The following is a 17664-nucleotide window of genomic DNA, read 5'->3' on the forward strand; positions in this document are numbered from 1 at the left end:
CATGAAAGAGAAAATAAGAGAAAGATCATTTGGTGATTTCCCCAGTCTGTGTTCAGAAAAATTTAAACTGAAGTAAACTAATCTATAGTTTGTCACAGGCATAAAAAACTCACAATAAATTTTCTCTTTCGGTGAAAAACCTCACCTGACTAGTAGTGCCCTGAGTTCACCAGATGAGTTTGCAGTTCCCAATAAGTGAGGACCAATCCCTGAAATCAGCAATCTGCATTATGTCAAGAAACACTCTCGCTTTCAATTCCGACATGAAACGACTTCGTGCAAACTACAAAATAAGCCAGCTTCTCTGCCATTCAAATGGCGCCTTACGTCAAATGAACGTCATCCAATAATGTGAAATTTCCGTTGAAGCAATTCAAAGTCGCACCGTTTAACGTTTTTGTCTCGACCTTTGAAAATAGATAAGATGACGAGAAAGAGAAAATCCAAGACGGATTGCAGGGGCAAAGTCCCCACCAAAAAACTCCGGTCGTCCTGCTACTTCGACGACCTACCCCAAGAAATCATAGTGCACATATTCTCCTTCCTGCCGGGCATCGAAATATCCAAGAACATATCCCTCGTGTGCAAGAAGTGGAACGAGATTGCAGGGACTCCTTCTTTGTGGAAATCCATCCAGGCGGATCAGCAAGTCCCCACTAGTATCCTGCTGAAATGGCTTCAGAATTCTCCCCTTCTTCAGGAAATCCATTTGTCGCACAGGAACGACACCGACGAGATTGTTCGGGCCATCGGGAGATGCTCCAGGAACCTCCAGTTCATAAAGATCGTCGATTGTTGGGGTTCCAAGAAGAGCATGTGCATCAGGAGCAAGAACCTCTGCGATCTGCTGAAGAAATGTCGTAGATTGGACACTTTTCACTTCAGTGGCGTCAAAATACTCTCTTGTAAATTTTTCCAGTTGCTATCAACCAGGAAATGTTGCGGGCGTAAAAAGAAATCTTGCAGTTACTACGGTCCGGTGAACAGTAAACAGATGAAGGCCCTGTTGGAATCGCTGAGTAAAACTGAAGTTTACGGAGGAGCCTCAGTGGCTGCGGCCAAGAAGAAGATCTTTATTGATCTCGATAATAACAGTATGAACAACTTCGAGAGCCTTTGGAGAGACATCGTGAGCGATGGGGGTGTTATTAATGAGGTTGACGATGCTACAGATGCTAATCTGTAGTGAGATACACTGAATATGTGAGTCCGTTCTAAATTTAAGAGAAAAACATGTTGTTTCGATTGTTCTTGATGTATTACAAATGGAAAATAGTTCTGCTATTGGAACTCTTAGAAATTCTTGTGGTGACAGTGTTTAATTTGTGGATTATATTCGGAAACGTTTTGTTGTCATTGTGTTCTATTATGGAATTGGAAGAGGTAAAGAGTACCAGCAACAATTGTGGATTAATTCTATATAATATTTCGAATTCATCTTTTGAGAGAGAGTGTGAAGTCTTTTTGAGCATCAAACAATATTGCACGCTTGAGGTGATTACGACAAAAAACAGATTGAAGCAAACAAATGATCAATATCTTTCCTATGTTAAATCTCATCACCAGAGGAATTGTAAACGACTCACCATACATCAAACAACTTTGAGTACATATATAAATGTTGTGAAATATTTTTCATTGAAAAAAAAGTTCCTGTCCTCCTTTAACTTGAAATCAAATGAAAAACGAAACGATTAAGGTAAAGAAGCTGTAAAAATTTTTATTCTCATCAAAGGCATTGAGGATATCTCAGCATAAAAATCTAGATCATCAATGGGACGCTACCATTTTATCTCAATAGCACTCCCCAAAAATCATCAATAACTCCATTTCAGAATTCAGTCTGTTATTTCACGAAGCTGTTCATTTTGTTCCTATGGGCAATCACGATGAAAAATTTTAATGGGTAAAATTGTAAGCATCCAAACTAGCATTTCTGTAAATAGTTAACGTATTTCCTGAAATGTTTATTGGTATAATATTACTGAGGTAGTGCGTACCTAATTAATGATAATGATAGCTCGATTAATTGTTGAAAGCATATTTCAACTCGTTTGTAATTTCAGCTTCTGTCCTGCTAATGAGAAACGAATCGAAAAATGATTAATGCCTCATTAACATTTCGTATTCAGCATGAGTGGGGAAGCTTCTGCAGTTAAATTAGAGTCTTCTGCACGTTTTTCCATCACAGGCTGTTCAATTTTGATCTACGATGATTTTCCTGGGAGGTACGCTTGTTGAAAGTTGACTTTCGAAAAATTCCCAAAAAGATGGGGACAGTTAAAAATTCGTCAAGACCGAATGGTTGCTCCGAGATGGATGAAATTCTCAGATTTATTACTAGAAGAGTTGCTCTTTCAGAATATCTATCACATTTCCATCTACGGTTACTTTTATTGAGAGATAAACGACTCGAAAGCTGACCTTCGAAAGATCCTGAAAAATCTGGGTTCAGTTAAAAATTCTTCAAGACCGAACTGTTGCACCTAGATGGATGAAATTCTCAGATTTATTACTAGAAGTGTTGCTCTTTCAGAATATTTATCACATTTCAATCTACGGTAGGTACTTTTATTAAAAGATAAACGACTCGAAAGCTGACCTACAAAACTCCTGAAAAAGATGGGTTCAGTTAAAAATTCGTCAAGACCGAACGGTTGCTTCGAGATCGCTGTAGTTCTCAAATGTTTTACTAGAAGAGTTGCTTTTTCGAAATGTGCCTCACTTTTCGATCTGACGGATCAGACCAAACGATTGCATCGAGGTCGATGAAATACCAAGATTTATTACTGAAACAGTTGATCTGTTGATGTTTTATTGGGATTTGGCAGATCACCCTTCTGAAATAAATGCAAATAAATGAAGAAGCTGTAGTGTCAGAGAAACAGTCCTTGAATAACTTCTATTTTTTGGCGTTTCCACCCATTTTCTCGAAGATCTCCTCTTGTGCGATGCGCCTTTCACGCAGTTTTCAAACTTTTCCAAACTCACACGTGTGAGCCGGCAATCTTTATATTCTCTCCCCCAGTACCTTAATGATGATACGTCAGTGGCTCCCCGCGAAAAAGTTAGACGTGGCGAAGTGCTAATGTCCTTTTGTTGTCGAGTCTATTTCGTCGAGAAAGGATGATGTATATCCTCTCGGGAAGATCGGAAACCCGCCGGTTTCATACGCCGTTTGAGCGTTTCCTTCATTTCGAAGTGATTCGTCTAATTTGATTGATGAACGCGCCCCGACGATTTGGCCCGTTTCCAGGCCCATTTTTGCATATTACGTAGACGGGGCGGACGCGGGGGAGAAATCGGAATCGTATCTCGGATCTTAAAGACCGACTCCGATGTTTTCCGCCCTTCTTCTGTCACGCGAATCGACGGAAAACAGATAATCGATGACGGAAAGAGATTCGCTGGCTTTTGGGTAGGTATATGGATGATATGGCTTATTATGACTGCTCGGATTCATGGCAATGAATTAATGAATCTGATGTCCTGTCATAACGTATATTTTAATAAGAAATAGCTAGTATCGGTCAAGGAACCAAATCAAAGAATACTATTCCTTCAGCGACGTTTCGGCACCTTCATTGGGCCTTCTTCAGGCTACAAATAGAGAAAAACTCATAAAAAACAAAACAATATACAAATATAAAATTACAATGATTAAAAATAAACATGAAAACAATAAAATGAAATAATATGAAATATATTTTAAGGTCATCTGCACTCCCTCGAAGAGTTCCGGATGCATAAGTATCATTCATTGCTGTTTTTTTGATGTAGCAGGGGAAAACAGTGTGGGGATTCTCACTTTCTTGAGCTCGAGACCCACTAAAAACCCTTAACTGCTTTTTCATAGGTTCCGGGCATTTTGCCTATTAACCAGTTGACTCTAATGGTTTCTGGACTCTCACCCGATCATAGTCGTATTGATAGTTGTATGCTGCCTATATCTTTTATAGGTTAGGCTCTTCTTTGGTTACATTTAAATCCTTAACGGATCTCTCGGTCTTCGGTGGTAGGTTCTTGACCTTCTAGCTTCTTCTGTTGGATCGTAGTCGACTAATCTTCGTAGTTCCTCATTTGGATGTTGTTTGGCTTTGTCGAATATCCTTTCCGCCTTTCTCTTCATAAATTCTGTAACTGGTTCCCATTCCAAGTCCTTGTAGATTTGTTTGTTCCTAACAGACCAGGGTACATACATCGCCATTCTAAGGAGTTTATTCTCAGTGGCCTATATTCTCTTGATGTGGGTCTTGGCTGCGAAGCCCCATGCCGCCGATCCATATGTGAGTTGTGGTAGCGCGATAGTTTTAATCATCGTCAACTTGATGTTCTTATTCATATGACTTCTTCTGCCTATGAGTGGATTAAGTCTACTCATTGCGGCTTTTGTTTTATCAACTGCACATTTGATATGGTTTTTCCATGTTAGTCCTCTGTCAAGCTTCACTCCAAGGTATGTTGCTTCATTTTTTCATTCAACTTCAAGGTTTTCTTTCATCCTCAATCTTCTCTTTTGCAGTAATATTGCTCGAGTCTTTCTACCATTGCTGTATCCCGTTTCCGAGAATAAATCTACAAAAAGACCCAAAAACAAAACTATCGGTGAGATCAAACTTATAATTTCTTAGGGCTGCTTGCAACTGTGTGCCCTTCTGTGACTGAAGAGACTCCGGGCATGGATAGTCACCAACCAGATCTAGCCGTCGCTGTATTCTTCTCGAGTCTCCATTATAACTGTGGACCAAAGACCTCCACTGTGATCTGTCTAACGCTAGTTGTTCCCAGTTGTGATTGGCATTAACTGATTTTAGGAATTGATGCAGTATATTCTTAAACCGCTTTTACTGGCCTCCTGGTTTCCGAGCTCCCTCTGTTAATTCGCCATATAGAGCTATTTTGGGGAGTCTTGTCTCTTGCATCCTCAGAATGTGGTCGCTCCATCTGAGTCGGGCCCTCGTTACTTGAATCTCAATTGTTGTACAACCCGCGCGTTGCAAGACTTCTGCATTCGAAACTTTGTGGAACCATCTGATGTGCATTGTTTGTCTTAAATGACGTTGTTGCGTTTGTTCAAGTTGTTTAATATGTCGCCTGTAGGGCGTCCAGCTTTCGCTTCCGTAAAGAAGCGTTGGGAGGGCCACTGCTTTGTAAACAGATGTGTTGGTCTTTAGATTGAGGTCGTGATTTTGAAACACTCTGTCCTTTAGCTTCCAGAATGCCCGTGATGCCGAATTGATACGGTTGTGTATTTCCGTGTCTTGGTTAGCCCTAGTATTCATGAAGCTTCCCAAGTATTTGAACTGCTCGACCTGTTCTAGAGTTTCATCCCCTAGGCTGATATCTGTTTGAAGGCTTTAAGATTGCCTGTTAAATATGACCGCCATTCGATGTATATCAGGCTTACCATAGACATCAGAACATTTGATCGTTCTGACAGCAGTTATTATATACAGACAACTGACAAATAATGTCGAAATATCTGAGAAGCACTTTAATAACAATTTCTTTTCTTCGTTTACTCGCCTTTCCAATTCCATCTCCCGAAACTAATTCGAAAATCACGTGCCAGAGTTTTTTTTTACCGAAACAACGGGAAAATCTAATTATAATTTTCGCGCGTGAGAACAAAGTTGGCCGTTCACGGAATAAAGAACCCCCCGAGAAACTTCATCATTTTTCACGGATTTCAGTCACGCATCTATGAATTCTTCGCAGCAATTAGTAGAGAGGGTTTCCTACAAATATTCCAATAAAACGTTCGGAACTCCCAACAGTCTCCTGCGACGCCCGGTGCGATATGAATTTCGTACTTTTGGGAAATCTGCGGAATTAATAGGTCCTTTTGTGAGCTGGAGTTATATGGCGTGCAGAGGGAGAATAATGCCAGTTTTTGCGTGGATGTGCGTGGGGATGCTAACGAGGAATCATTTGGGTCGTAATAATGAGGAGGTTATTGAATGGTAAATAATATTTTATTGAGGTCTACACGAAAAAAAAATTGAATACTCATAGTTGGGGGGCCCAAGAGGGAAATTCGGGTAAAATAACACCCAAAAATTACACAATATCACAATTAAAATGATCAAATTACAGAAGAGTATAAATAAATGCGAATAAACCAGTCAACAGAGAGAGGAAAAATATTTTTTTTCATTCTGAATGCAATTTTACTGTCTGATTTTTACAAGGGGAGATACCTTGGACCCTGTAGAGTTTCTTCACCACAACTTAGACAATCTATATAGAGGGAATTGATTAGGACAGCCTACCAGTAGGTATAGTAGAAAAACGATCATTGTACGAGGATGTATTGATATCTATTTAGCCTAGACCAGTTCCGTGCTTAAAAAAAATATTGCGTTACCATAGCAACGAACAATAACTCATTAGAAGTGTCAGTGTGAAGTTTGAGGTTAAAAAAGTAAACCAGAGTTACACAGTAAATTAAAAGAAAGAAGATGTCTACCGAAATTGTGAAAATCGAAAAATTTTATCGAGCCATCATCAAGTACCTGTATTCAAAAGGGTTGAAAGGTAAGCAGATTTACGAAGATATGCTCAATACCTTTGGTGATCAATGTCCTTCGTATGCGACCGTGAAAAATTGGACTGCAAGCTTCAAAAGAGGTCAATTTTCCTTTGAAGATGATGAACGATCGGGAAGGCCAGTTTCTGTGTCAGTCCCCGAAAATATCGATGCAGTTCATGACATGATTTTATCAGATCGTCGAATTCGGCTTAAACGGATATCTGAAGCACTGAATATTTCATACGAACGCGTTCATCATATAGTTCACGTCAATTTGGACATGAGGAAAATTGCTGCCAAATGTATACCCGAATGTTTGAATGTTGACCAAAAGCGTGCAAGGGTAGAGACTTGGGTACATTTCTACGATCCAGAAATAAAGCAACAATAGATGGAATGGCGACACTCAGGTTCCCCAAGACCTAAGAAGTTTCGTGTCTAAAAATCTGCTGGAAAAGTTCTTGCTTCAATTTTTTGGGATTGCCATGGAGTAATCATGATTGATTTTTTGATTAAGGGTAGAACAATAACCGGAGATTACTATTCGACATTACTGACCACTCTACGGGAAAAATTCAAAGAGAAAAGACGCGGAAAGCCATCCAGAGGTGTTTTGTTTTTGCAGCCGTGTTTCGAGACAGAAAAATGGAAAAAGAAACCAAAGTGCAAAACATGTGAATGAATCTCATCATCTTATTCTCATTTTTGGAACGAAAAAGCAGAGAATTCTCTCGGTTCTTCACCTTTTCTAAACAACTCTTGCAAAACCAGCCGTTTCCTGGAACGACAACGTTTCACTGTTTCACCCGTAATTGTATCCCCGACCTAGAACGTGAAAAATATCGAAAAATTGCCGACGAAACCTAACACGCTCTTTCGCTTGTGAGGGCCCATTTTAAAATCCAATAGGTGTGCGAAGAGCCATTCTTTGACGGGAAGACAATGTGTCCTATGGTTGTTATTTATACTGGGAAGACGTGGATAGTCGTTTCAGTTGAAGGGGAAAAAGGAAATCAAAGCGACTTTTCACCTACGCATAAGACGCCCATATTGTCGCCAATTTTCTATCCAAGAAAATCACATCGTGTTAGAAAATACGCACGTTTCCCTAATGATATAAATAGGAATAGGAAGAAAACCTTTGAAGCTTTGATTGGTTTATCTATTCTGATCAACATTTGTTTAGAGATGTGTGGAAGAAACATTTTATGTTCATTCTATAATCTTGCTTGAATTACTAAACTGTTTATTCATCTCGCAAGGACTACGGAATTATATTCTTAGCAAAATAAAAAGAAAACCTACGGAAAAACAGGTGTACAAAACGACAAAGAAAAAGACCCAAATCCCTCATCCCAAAGATCCCTCTCACTATATATCCAATCTATAAAAATGTACAATATTTCTCGATTGAGCAGCGGTATTGCCGTTCCACGATATATACTCTCGATTATATTTCCCGGAAAGAACCCTAAATTCCTAACAGAAATTTATTCTCCGTATAAATCCACCGGGGGGTTTCCGCCCATTTCTATACAACTTTTCGAACAGCTTTATTGTGTTTAGGACCGCAAGGAGGTGAAAATAGAATGGTGAGCCTGGAAAACTCCAGAGTACGCTTGTTAAATATTTTTCGGAACGAAGTTGAGGGATTGTTAATGCCCAAGAGCTGCTACTTATGGGGGGGCAGAAACAATTTTTCCTGTATTCCCAAGAAAAGTGGAACGATGAAGAATTTTTTCGAGGGCCCATAATTCTCCCATCTGAAGTCCAAAACATACAACAATAATGAAGGTCCGACAGAATTTGTATGATGAATACAAGATTTAAAACAATTCAATCATCACAACAAGTTGAATTTCAAGAAATCACTTTATGATATTCCTTTAATTCTACCAACTTTTCTCATAAAAACAGAAAGGACACTTCAGTTGTTTGAGACTTTTTTTTTCCTTTATTTCAACACTTTTCAGCTCACAATATTAGGTAGAGAACACAAATCTTTTCGAGGGTCTTCCACTTAAAAAAAAACTGCCACTTACTCGAAACGTCTCAAGCTCAGAAGGCAGGAATTCAAGCAATAAAAGTGATTCCTAGAGGATACAGACAGGTCAAGTTGGAAGTGAACCAATGTTTCAGGTGATTTCATATCAATTCAATCAATTTTCTTCCCTTATGAAAAATACGGAACCTTGGATACATTTCTAGGATCCATAAACAAAGCAACAATCGATGGAATGGCGACACTCTGGTTCTCCAAGACCTAAGAAGTTTCGTGTCCAAAAATCTGCTGGAAAATTTCTTGCTTCAGTTTTTTGGGATTGCCATGGAGTAATCATGATTTTCTGGATAAGGATAGAACAATAACCGGAGATCACTATTCAACATTACTGACCACTCTAGGGGAAAAAATCAAAGAGAAAAGACGCGGAAAGCTATCCAAAGGTGTTTTGTTTTTGCAGGACAACGCCCCTGCACACAAATCTCATGTTGCCATGCAAAAAATTTGTGATTTAGGGTTTGAATTACTGAAACACTGCCCTTATTCACCACATTTGGCTCCATCCGTCTATCATCTCTGTCCTCAACTGAAAAAAAGTTTAAAAGGTCGTAAATTTTCTTCCAACGCGGAGGTAATAAAAGCTGTGGAGGTCTGGTTTACAGAGCAAGAAGAAACAATTTTTTTTTTTGAAAGCTCTAGAGACGTTGCAGGTTCGCTGTAATAAATGTATCCAATTAAGAGGAGAATATGTTGAGTAATAAAATATTTTGACATTGAAATTTTGTTTGGTTCTATAGTAGGCTAAGAATTTTTCGATATATCCTCGTACAAATGCTGTGAAACAAAACGAGTCATATCCTACTTTGGAGTCACTGCAGTTAACAATCGATTACAGTCCGAAACCTGTATTTCCCCCAATTCCGACCCTGTAAATGTTATCCAATACCCGAAATTGAATTACCACAACACTGGACCATACCCCGAACGCTATGCTACCCCATATCCCAGTCTAGACACGAGTTTTTAATGATCTCCATCCCCCAATCGACCGTCTAATATCCCCCGGATTACAGGATCGGGAGGAAACCAACCCCTCCCCTTTTTTGTCGCTAATCGTGACCGAAATAGCAAACCACCCCCTCCCCCGCAATGCCGGCAAGATTGACTCGACACTTTCTCCAAACCCCCTCCAAAACTTCCTCCAGAACGTGTGATATTACATTTCGGGACGCGTAACCAGCGGCTGTGTTCGTGTCGGATGTCTTGGGTTTACCAATTGCCCGCTGAAGAATACCGACGTCTAACAAAGAGGTTGGCCCGAGGCGGTGCTGTGGAGATTTTAGCTGAATACGACGCTGGGAAAGTTATGTCGCAATTCCTCACTAGTTACCAAGTTCGGGACGTTGTTCGAATTTTAATTGAAGCAAGAGGGTTCTGATACGACTGGCAGAACCTTGATCGTTTGTTGTTGCTCTACTTGAGTTTGTCACCCTGTATTTCTGTCTATATTTCATCTCCGAAAGTAACTTTCAGGAGATGGGTCTCAACAACATGTCAATGAACGGAATTTTTCGTTTTCTTTCTTGTTTGTTTTCCATTTTGGTTTTTTTTTGATCGGATAATAAGTGCTTTATCTATTGGAGATGATTCTTCAGCATATAGGTCCTGAAGGGTAGAAGAATCATCACTTCGAAGACTGAACCTGATCGACGAGAGACCTTTCTGATCAGTGACTCAGTGAGCAAGGTTCCTACAGCAGTGATTTCTAGCCGAATTTAGCAGAAGGAGATGCTTTTCACTCTACAACTGGAGAACAACTCCCTAGAAGGATTCTGAAGAGACTGTACAACAATTGAGACTCAAGTAACGAGAGCCCGACTCATATGGAGCGGCCACATTCTGAGGATGCAAGACAGAAGATTCCCCAAAATAGCTCTGTATGGCGAATTCACAGAGGGAGCTCGGAAACCAGGAGGCCAGTATAAGCGGTTTAAAGATATACTACATCAATTCTTAAAATCAGTTAATGCCAATCACAACTGGGTAGACAGGTCAGAGTGGAGGTCTTTGGTCAAAGTTATAATGTGGACTCGAGAAGGATACAGCGGCGGCCAGATCTGGTTGGTGACTATCCATGCCCGGACTGTGGAAAGATCTGTAGGTCGCGGTTGGGTTTTTTTTTGTCTTTTTATACATTTATTGCCGGTGGCGGGATGCAGCAATGAATGAATGAATGAACTGACCCAGTTTTCTCCACAATCGTCTCCTGGTTTGGTCTATCATGATGTCAAAGAGCATTGAACAGTCGTGTTCGTGGTACTCTGTAGCAATTAGTATATGAGTTGTTGAACTACAACTCTCTACATAACTAAAACTGTCCCTCTTTCAGATTTTGTAAGGGAAAAGCAAATATAGTTCTCCTCAACAACACAAAAACCATTTGTTTCCTCTCTTTCTCCCTAGAAATGCTTGGTTATATGTTCCTCTAACAAAACCGATATTATTTCTCTCTAGGATTTTTGCGACATTACTTCTTGATTTGATCTTTTCCGAAAAACTGGGCATACCAATTCCAGACTTGGGGCAGTCGACCCTCCCAATTCGAAGTAATACGATCCCGAAGGGTGTTTAAGGGCAACAAATTCGGTCGAAAGCTCAGGAAGGCGCCCCTAAAAGCCAGCTTTCCAACCCGGGACTAGCAGAAATAGCGGATGAGGTGAGCGGTGTCATCTCGTTCCTCTGGAGCACGAAACAAGATGGATTTCTATTGTTGACAGAATAAATGGATCCCGCCTTGGAAAATTGGAAGTTTTTCCAGGTCACGACGACATTGGACAGGGCAATTTTTCCCTACGACCGTCATGGCGGCCAGTCCGCTTCCGGAAGGTGCAGTCTGTAAGGTTGGACGAGCGAAAAGGAAATCTAACGTATAAAATAATTTCTCTTATAGCTCCATAGACGTTTAAAGCTGATAAAAATAGTCATCTGATCATCAGTTTCTTATAACGACCCATAATAAGCTACAGTCGTTTCCATATCCATCGAAATGCATAAAATATTACATAACATTAGATTTGCTACTGAAATTGTGAACGTGAATTTTCCAGCGGGAAATTTTCCGCTTCAAGCCAGCTGGATGGTAGATATGTGCTCTGAGTCCGCTTTTTCTCGGGAGACCTCTGGGTATTGATCATTTCCTGCAATATCTTTTTTCTAGCAGTGAAAAGAGGACGCTGGAGTGATGAATAGAAAGGCAATGGCTCTTTCGTTCGGGCATTTTCTATGTAGGTACGGTTTCAATTTGTGAGGAGCGTTGGTATAGAAAATGGAGGGAGAGAATAGCTAGCGAAATGGTTCTAGTAAGAATTTACAGAAATAGAGGGAAAGAAATCCTCTTCTACGGCTTTCATGGGTATAACGAATCCGTATAGGTGAAGATTATTGCATTTGATTCGGACTGATTACATTGCAGAATCTTTTGTATCTCAGGTATTGGACCATAAGTTGCTCCAACTGCAATATTTCTTTCTTTCACAAGGGAAATGGCCCTCATGGCAGTTTTGTTGGTATCGGGAAAGCTCAAGCCTAAAGGCGAAGTGGTTGAAGGCTTTCTCATAGGCGTATCTTACATATTGATCAAGATTTTCGATTGAGAAAAACCTAATCTGAATCTGTTCACCAACTTTATCACATAAAACATCCCTTTTATAACACGATAAGTTTAACAGACCTAAAAACATCTCCTAATCTCTCAAAATAACTATTATCACTAACAAATTTATATCTTTTCTTCATTTTTTGATGCTGAAGAAAACTAGAAACTTGATCACATGCTTTGTGATCACTTCTTCATTTGAACTAAACGTCTTTCCCTGGAGCATCTTTTCATGTCTGCAAAAATCGATGAGGAAGCAATTCAAAGCTTAATTCATTTAATTCAACCATTGCCTTTATTGATTTGTGATACAGGGCATGTCCTTGTTGAAAAGCAGCCTCTTCTGTTACCAAATCAATCTGATGATGCTGTCTAATTATTCAATACTGATTGTTTCGCCTTTATCAAGATAGTCCTCTCAGAATATGGAGGAAATAATCTTGTCAGCCGAATTTTGAGTTTTTGATCGCTGTGGATGACTTTCACCGGCCGCTGTTCACTCAGCTGAAGTTTTTTTTTATTCTGAAGCATAGTGTTAGATATATGTTTCAACCATTTTCATAAATCGATGCAACATTTTAATTTCGCTTGAACAGCAAAAAACAGCGTTCTGCATTGGCGAAGCGTTTTTGTGCCTGGTCCGGTGTGACAACTTACCTACATGCCTAAATTTTCAAGTAAAATTGTGAAGACATAACCTCATGATATCCACTATCATTTTTCGTTCTTCTGAAAGTATTTCGTTTTTGCATGCTTTCTGGAAGAACTGCTGAGTTTGGACGACCAGAGCATCATCGGGACTTGCACGACCACGTTAAAATTCAACATGACAGTCAATAATGGTCGATTTCCTGGTGCAGAAATGTCCCCAGAATGCTTATCAAGTCACTGTCCTTCTTCAACAGTATTTTTCTCCAACAAGCAGTGTTTGATCAAGATACTACATTGCTCCTTATGCATTGCCTCAGCAATCACAAATCTGTGGTCACTAAAACGACTGTAGCCTCTAAACTAACGGTTAGATTACCATGACATATTGACAAGTACTCCTTGAAGCTCAGTATAACCCAGATCAACGATTTTCTCCTCGGCCGACAATGTGTAACGCGTCAAATCGTATTTCGGCCGCTTCATATCGAACGCGTCGGTCAGACTCGGCTATAGCCGATTTTTCTGAAGGCTAGTGGAACTGCCTGCATTCGGAAGAGTCAGCAGTAGTTGGTATTGAAGAGAATACAATCGGTATTGTAGGATAGCCCTGTGTAAACATCATTGCGGCCGAACTGACTTCGGCCGACACGCTCTGCGCCTAAACATCATCAAAACATAGAGCTTATATGGAGATATATGTATTCTGTGATCCAATAGGCGAAAATCTCACGAGTACGCCTCAAATCAACCACTTTTATCAATCGACACACGCCGAAATCCAGCAACTCGATCGCATCTCAGATTCGGCGGCAATTCAGGTCACGAGCCTCGGATGAAAAGATAATGAGCATCCATCAGAGGGAATATATCATAATCGCCGACTGGCGGAGTGCGAAGTGATGACAGCTTATCTCACCCTTTCAAGTCCACCGCGGGCGGGGGTTGGGGGGGCCGTAAGACGGAGGAACAGGATAGGAAATACCTGCGTCAGGCGTCGAATATCCGGCCCGGATTCCTCGGATTCATCACGGCGACGCTCCGGCGGATATTGAAGAGTTTCGGGAGCATTTTGCACTTATGATAATCTGATTCAATTCCGAATTCCCTCATTACTATCAAGCCTCGCCCGAGGTGAGAAATTCGAATAATGCCGATGATCCGCCTCGATTTAGACGCAATTCCGCCGTATTGTACGCCGAGATCGTTTCTTCGTTCATTGTGGTAGAACCGGCGTTATACAGTGTGTGTCACACTGTCTGGAAATATTTCACAAGTAGAATCCCGACCTCAAACTATGAAGATTAAACCCAAATTGCATGTATAAAATGTGTCTCCATTTTGAGTTACAGGGTGGTTTGTTTGGAAGTTTATAATATTCTTTTGCCTAGAAGGTACTTTGAACTCTTTGACTTTGTACAATTATTTCAGCAGTAGATTCTTGAGGTCAAAAGAAACACTTTTTTTCTTTACTATTTCTTCCAAATCAGCTCAGTTTAAAAGATACAGGCTGTTGAAAAACCATATAAAAATGATATTTTTAGTTCTATCTCACAAATGGTTTAATAAAATGAAGTGAATTTCGGAATATAGTTTTTCATTTGTTTGATGAATCTTTTTCGAGCACAAGATATCATTTACGTCATCCAGTTTTCTCATTATGCCCTTTACGTACCATAAAAATACCAAAAATTCAAAGAACCCAACACTTGGAACTAAGTTGGACCCTACCTAATGAATACTTGAACGTTTTGTAAAATAAAAGTATTCTTCATATTTTCTCGTTTAATGCGCCGTTTCTGAGTAATTTGATGTTCAAAAATAACTTTGGCTGAATGCAACTCTGTTTAAAAGATCCACAGATGCGTAGTGTCATAGATTTAGCTAGTTAGTTATTCTGAAGGTAATTTTGCTTACGCAGTGGTGGCACAGCTCATTATGAAAACTCAAAATGGCTATATCTTTTTATCAGGGCCGAATCGAAACAAATGGTATAAGAAAAAAGTGTTTCTTTTGACCTCGAGAATCTACTGACGTACGAGTCAAAGACTCACCCTGTATATTGTGAAAATCACGACACAGGAGAAGATTGAATGACAAAATGGAGATGACTATGTATTATCCATATCTGAAAAGTCGACGGAAACAAACATACGACCTTCGACAAAGACCAGAAGGATGATTAGTCCAACGCTAGGACAACGAGGATGCGAAATTAAAATACGACCAACAATTCGTCCCGGAATGGACATAATTGAAATCTGAAATGGCGGAATCCGAGAATCGAAACAACATACCACACGGAGACCGATAACGAAGAGTTAAATAACGTGTTCGCGAGCGCCAGAATAAAGAAAACGAATGAACGTGCGTTGGTAGAGAGCAAATATTAAAACATTTCGATGCGAAAATACGTTTCTGAAATAACCCGACTCGCAATCTCGCGCCACAATCCGCGAAACATTGTTTGGGTATGAACGAATTGATCGAATACAGGAGTGTATGAATATGAGCAAATTGAGTGCAGGGACGGAGTTGAGATTTTTAGAAAATTCATGGTGATTACGAGCAACACATTTTTGAACCTCCAACAATATGTAGCCGAGGTCTGTGGGCATCAAAGGCTCTCTGTTCTTGCTCCCAAGCTTACTCGATTAGATTTAGGTCAGGGGATCTTGGGGGTCATGCAAAATGTGGAATAGCCCGGCTTTCTCTAGCAGTAAACCTTGTGGTATTCATGTGGCAACACAATATCACTTCATAGTTGGTAAATTCATATGATTGTTCGAGTTCTTGGATGCACCAATAAATCAGCTCAGCCATCCGGACAAACTCCACCGTAACCATATTTTGCCTTCTCAAAATGGAGTGGTGATCGGGAGTTTCATACTCCTCCTCACAGAATCTACACTCCAAGAACCATTATCATAAGGTGTTTCCTGAGTTAACACTGCCTTATAAGGAATCTTGCAAAGATCCAAACAATTTACTTGTTGGTTCTCCCAGTGTTAAAGTTCCAAGAAACTTTTTGGAGTGCTCCAGTTTAGGAAGACTCTTCCCAAGTGATTGGAAACCAGGCTAAACAGACTCAATTTCATTGAGTTTCCCTTGGCACTTCCATATCATCTCAGAATCGATGACGAGAGAGCTCAGTGCTTTGATAATAATAAAAGTGTCTTCATCGAGGAAAACCAATCGCAGCCTGACTGTCCTACTGTCACATTTCTGATAGAATCTTGCAAGACTTCTGCATTCGAAACTTTGTGGAACCATCTGATGTGCATTATCTATCTTAGATGACGTTGTTGCGTTTGTTCAAGCTGTTTAATATATCTCCTGTAAGACGTCCAGCTTTCGCTTCCGTGAAGAAGCGTTGGGAGGACAACTGCTTTGAAAACAGCTGTCTTGGTCTTCAGATTGAGGTCGTGATTTTGAAACACTCTGATCTTTAGCTTCCAGAATGCCCGTGATGCCGAATTGATACGGTTGTGTATTTCCATGTCTAGGATAGCCCTAATATTTATGAAACTTTACAACTATTTGAAGTGCTCGACCTGTTCTAGAGTTTCATTCTCCAGGCTGATATCTGTTTGAAGGCTGTCTGGCAGACTTAACCAGGATTTTGGTTTTGTCGACATTGAGTCTAAGGCCTAAAGCTTCGTATATATGTATAGATCCTTGATTGTTGTTCAAGGGGCTTCTCTTGTAGCTGTCGAAGTGTGAGAATTAGGCCTACTGTACCTCGATTTGGTCGTAATCCTTAACTGGGTCAGTTAAGGATGGGATAACAGTCATTTTGGTAATATCCTGCAACTGTGCACCTATCATCGCAAAACGTCAATACGCGACCTCATTTCCATCACTGTCACGAAGCGAATATCAATCACACACATTTTTATTTCCAACAGGAGACAAGTTACCGATGCTGCACACAGACGCTTCAGTTGTCAGGTTGCAGGAAATAATTTACGGGCAACATTTATGGCGATGCTTCGGATTTATGGCTTTTTATTTGCCAATAATGACTTACACAAAGCAATAACCATAACGACGGAGGCAAAATATGGACGATTTGTATGTAGAATGTGTTCTTTTCTGCTCGGGCATGATGGATGGCTGGATAACAGCTGCGCTAGGAGTACGCTATCGGTTTGTCATGAATTTTACATTGTTTTATCTTCAGATTTCGAACGGTTATGTTTAACAGCGCCCGTCGTATTATAAATCATAGATTTATATCTTAATGGCACTAGGAAGGTCAATACAGCCAATGGCTCCGATCATGCTATCCTATTTATGTCATTCTCTGGAATTCTTGATTCTTTGGTGAAAAGATTTAATTGGAAACTGAACTTCACATGGCTTCAGAGCTTGTGACCAAAAGAGTTCTATATACTAAGAGAGACATGATGATGAACTGGTGAAAATGTCGTTATTGAGCACTTGAGCAGAGGAACCATGCTTGGATAGACAAGTTCGCTTGCCAAAAGGCCTAAGTTGTTGACCATGTAACATCATTTGTCTAACGGACATTTCTCTACCAGATATTTCTGCTATTCCACTTGGCAAGAGGAGCATTGTTGAAAATGCTGGCAACATAATTCCAAAATGTCAAGAGTTATCACCCTCGTGTGCACCTCGTGAAACATCCCTTAATTTGGGACTCATCAAGGGTTATTCTCGAAACGAAAACGATGTACGAAGTTGGCAGAGCGAGTATCTAATATTAGATTGAAGTTGTCGTTCCGCTGAAGTTCCTAATCCAGTTTACTGACATATGTGAATGCAAACTTTCCTGTAATTCAACTAATCATTAGTTCGCCTCTA

General features: G+C 40.1%; 1 protein-coding gene across 1 annotated transcript; it reads left to right on the forward strand.

Moving 5' to 3' along the window:
- The first annotated feature begins 292 nt into the window (after window positions 1-292).
- LOC123314749 (F-box/LRR-repeat protein 7-like) lies at window positions 293-1429 on the forward strand. Its single transcript, XM_044900076.1, has one exon. The coding sequence runs from the start codon at window positions 425-427 to the stop codon at window positions 1184-1186; it is 762 nt and encodes a 253-aa protein (XP_044756011.1). The 5' UTR covers window positions 293-424; the 3' UTR covers window positions 1187-1429.
- The last annotated feature ends 16235 nt before the right edge of the window (window positions 1430-17664 follow it).

Source organism: Coccinella septempunctata, chromosome 6 (assembly GCF_907165205.1).
Source record: "Coccinella septempunctata chromosome 6, icCocSept1.1, whole genome shotgun sequence".
In the NCBI taxonomy this organism is placed as follows: Eukaryota; Metazoa; Arthropoda; class Insecta; order Coleoptera; family Coccinellidae; genus Coccinella; species Coccinella septempunctata.

Excerpts from the sequence above, each read along its gene's own strand:
- LOC123314749 (XM_044900076.1), top strand. The coding sequence starts at position 425 with ATGACGAGAAAGAGAAAATCCAAGACGGATTGCAGGGGCAAAGTCCCC.